We start from the raw sequence: 3499 nt of genomic DNA, 5'->3' as shown, positions 1-3499 counted from the left end.
GGGCCCGGCCTCAGGTGCGAGCCCCCCCGTCCTCATGCGCGAACAGAGCTGCCGAGGCCCACGGGGGAGCCTCGGCATCCCCTGCTGCCATCCCCAGAGCAGTGAGGGCAGGGCGAGGCAGGACTGCCTGGCCACGCGTCGGCCAGCTCTGGGAGCTGGGCGGTGCAGCGGGGGGTGGATGCAGAACAGGCTCTGTCCAGGCGCCGCCTTGCTCGGCAACGGCCAAAGCGAGGGTCAGAACCAAAAATAAATTTGGGGAAGGGAGGGAGAGGGATAGAAAACACAGACGTGAGTGTCCTGGGGAAGCACAGAGCTGAAGGCCTAGACGCAGGAGGACACAAGCTACAGCCAGCTGCGGCCAGCACAGCCTCGCATCGGCATCACTGGCGTTCCCACACCACCAGACCCGTCACCGGCCGGGTGGGCTCTTCCCCTCCTGCCGCAGTCCTCAGCCACAGCGCCGAGACACAGGCCCATGGCCTCTGGGCGCTGCCGTGGCACAGTCAGGCAGCTGGGCACTCCGGCTTGCCTTCTGCTGCAGCTGCAGGGACTCCCCTCAAGACAACATATTCCCGCCCTTCACAACTCGGGCTCAGAGGAAAACCCGATTTCCCTTTGTCCCCAGGCTCCACCTCGGCTGAGAGCTTGTCACTGTGGTCCCTCGTCCTTGGGCAAAGGGTAACATAGATCCAAGTGCCACTGCCCAAAGCCGCAAAGCCCAGCTGCTGCTTCTCACAGTCTTGACTCCCAGGCTACTGACGCTTGGCTTTATACGGGCGGGAGCGTTTCCGGCGGTCCGGCTTCCTCTGCTTGTGCAGACGGCCGATGCTGACTCCCTGCCGCCTGCGGACGGAGATGTTCTGCTCCACGAGGCTTGCCAGCATGCCTGCAGGGGGAGAGGCAGACAGCCATGTCCCACGCTGGAGTGCTGGTGTTGCCCACAGCAGAGTGCAGCCCTCCCTCTCTCGCCCAAAACCCATCACTGGGCTCCTCCTGGGACTATAAAATGAGGACACAGAGCAGAGACACGTGGCTCCCCAGACTGAGCGCTACCTCGTGCCCCGGGTCTGGCAGAAGCAGAGATCGGGGCAGGGTGAGCTTCCCAGGCTCACAGCTGCTGCTCTGCCACGCTCAGTGCAGCTCCTCCAGCTGAACCTGAACCCCACGCTCCGTCCCCTCGGCTGCACAGCACGCACCTTCCTGGGCCAGCATGGAGATGAAGGTACAGATGAACTCGTCGTAGTTGTGGGTTCTCCTCTGGTCATCGATCTGTAAAGAGATGACAAATCCACAAATAATCCAAACAGGTGGCAGGGAGAAAGGAGAGCTCAAGGGGAACAGGGGGCAAAGAACCAGCATGCCTGGCCCATCCCACAGGCCAAGGAGACAGAGCGAGGAGGGACCCAGCTCCCAGCCCAGCTCAGGCCAGTGCGCAACTGGGACAGTCTCCATCCCAGTTCGGATGCCAGCATTTTCCACAAAGGGCAGCTGGGAAGAGGCGAGGGTGGGCAGGGGAGGAATCCTGCCAGGCCTCGGGGCAGAGACTCCCCCCTTCCTCCTGTCAGGGCTGATGTTCAGCTGTGGCCCAGCTGCAGTGCTCCACCATCCTCCTCAAGCTAGTCAGTGCTGCCCAGGGGATTCGGTCTGTCCTGCGGGGGGGGCTCTGCCCCGTAGGGCTGTTTGGTAACAGGAAAGGGACCCCGAACGCTCCCCATGGCCGTTCTCAGCTGAAACACCCTCCCTCTACTTTGACATAAAGACACCCCAGACAGAAGCCTTCAGGGAGCTAAATCAGCAACGCGAACAAGCCATCAACAAACGTACCTTGAATTTCTTCCTCTTCTCCACCTCTTCCTTCAGGCAGGCCTCATAGTTCGCAATCTCTGCCTCCACGCACTTCAGTAGTGCCAGCAGCTCCTGCCAGGATGAAGCAGAGCAAATGTGAGCAGACAGACCCCTGCTGCAGCCCAGGAGCCAGCGGGACGAGCTGGTGGGTGTTCCTCTCTGCTGGGAAAGGGAGGAGTCATCAAAGCAAAAAACACTTGGGGGGGTGGGGGGAGAAGAGCAGTTCATCGTAGGGAATTTCTGAGCCAGAGGGCGATCAATCAGCCAGCACTACAGCCAGCCCCAGGGGAGCTGGGTTCTGCCCGAGCCTGGCCCAGCCCCGTGTACCTGGTTCTCTGGGACAGGGGGAGGGTTGTGTGCATGCCTGAGAAACACCCCAGGGCCTGGTTCTTCCCAATAACAAAACTTGAAGACTTCCCTTTTGAGTAAAATAGTTTCTAGCCAGCTGTCCTCCAGGGAGCCCTGATACGCTTGTGCCGCCCGACCCTGCTCCTGTCTCTGGCTGGAGGGCAGAGACAGGCAGTAAAGTTATCAGCAGGCTGGGATTTGGGGGTGCAGGGTCCCCCCGGCCCAAAGGAGAGCACAGCACACCGAATGTCTCGGCTGCGGGAGGCAGCGGCTCTGCCCACTGCCAAGGCAAATGTCCCCGAGATGACGCAAGGCACAAAACCTGCACTGCCCTGTGCCTCGAGGGACGGCTGCGGCGACACGCGAGTGGGACAGCGTGCACATGCGGTTCGGTCACTGCCAGCGCTGCTGCGTCTCTGGGTGAGCGCAGGGAGCTCCACGTTCCCAGGGCTGCCGCAGCACAAAACTCACCTTGGGAGAATACTTTTCCCCCCCAGGGTGATCACTGGTCCTGCCAAGTCCCACCTTCTCTTTGCTGTCACTGGCCTCACTGCCCTCCTTCTCGTCCAGTTTGATTGCGACCGGGGCCTCTTCACCGGGTTTGATGGAAGGGGGGGAGCTTTTCCCCCCATCTGCGCACAGGAGAAGGAACCGTTAGGAGCCATGGCAAAGGACTGGCATCCACTCCCGAAGTCAAAGGACACCGTCCCGTCACCGCAGGGGAGATGCCACCCCCCCAAAAGCTGGCAGGCAGCTACCTGCAACAGCCAGCGGGCAGAACACGCCGTCCTCTGTGAGGTGCAGCAGCCCGGTGCTGATAACGGGCCCCAGGTCCCTGACGGCCCGGTTGTAGCGCATGCAGTCGACACGCAGCAGGCCGTCCTCCTCGCCGAAGAGCACCTTGGAGATGTGGGAGGTAACGGGGCTGGAGGGGCGGGTGGGGTTGGCTGAGCGGATGGGAGAGCGCAGCGGGGAGTTGAAGGGCTGCCGATCCGCCCCCCCCGCCACTCGTCTTGATGGACAGGGGTATGGAAAGATCCTTTTGAGACTCCTTCAGCTTCTCAGCCAGGACGTTGATGGTGTTGGGCTGGAGGACGGAGAGCTGGCCATCCGCAGCCCCCGTCGCGTGCTCTTGCTTCACCTGCCCTTTCCTTTTGTACCTGCCCAGGAACACAGCAGGGAAGGTGAGCAGTGGTGGAAGGAGGTGGGGGCCCAGCGCAGGCACTGCCAGCTCCGCACTCGGCACTCCAGGCTGTCTGCTGGGATGAAGCAAGGCCTGAAACGTTTCTAGGTCACCCCCACTGCC

General features: G+C 61.9%; 1 protein-coding gene across 1 annotated transcript in view; it reads right to left on the bottom strand.

The window, feature by feature from the left end:
• Positions 1-78: 78 nt before the first annotated feature.
• Positions 79-3499, bottom strand: part of BAP1 (BRCA1 associated protein-1 (ubiquitin carboxy-terminal hydrolase)) — a 10161-nt gene continuing 6740 nt past the window's right edge. Inside the window, exons 13-18 of the mRNA XM_009321841.1 lie at positions 3190-3353; positions 2952-3140; positions 2665-2825; positions 1825-1917; positions 1197-1269; positions 79-886 (exon numbers count right to left, since the gene is read on the bottom strand). Of these exons, the coding sequence (XP_009320116.1) occupies positions 753-886; positions 1197-1269; positions 1825-1917; positions 2665-2825; positions 2952-3140; positions 3190-3353 (814 nt within the window). The 3' untranslated portion in view covers positions 79-752. The remainder of the gene's footprint in view (positions 887-1196; positions 1270-1824; positions 1918-2664; positions 2826-2951; positions 3141-3189; positions 3354-3499) is intronic.

This window comes from Pygoscelis adeliae, unplaced genomic scaffold, assembly GCF_000699105.1.
Source record: "Pygoscelis adeliae isolate BGI_AS28 unplaced genomic scaffold, ASM69910v1 Scaffold94, whole genome shotgun sequence".
Classification (NCBI taxonomy): domain Eukaryota; kingdom Metazoa; phylum Chordata; class Aves; order Sphenisciformes; family Spheniscidae; genus Pygoscelis; species Pygoscelis adeliae.
The sequence above is the reverse complement of the archived record's forward strand: the minus strand, read 5'-3'. Positions and strand labels throughout refer to the sequence as shown.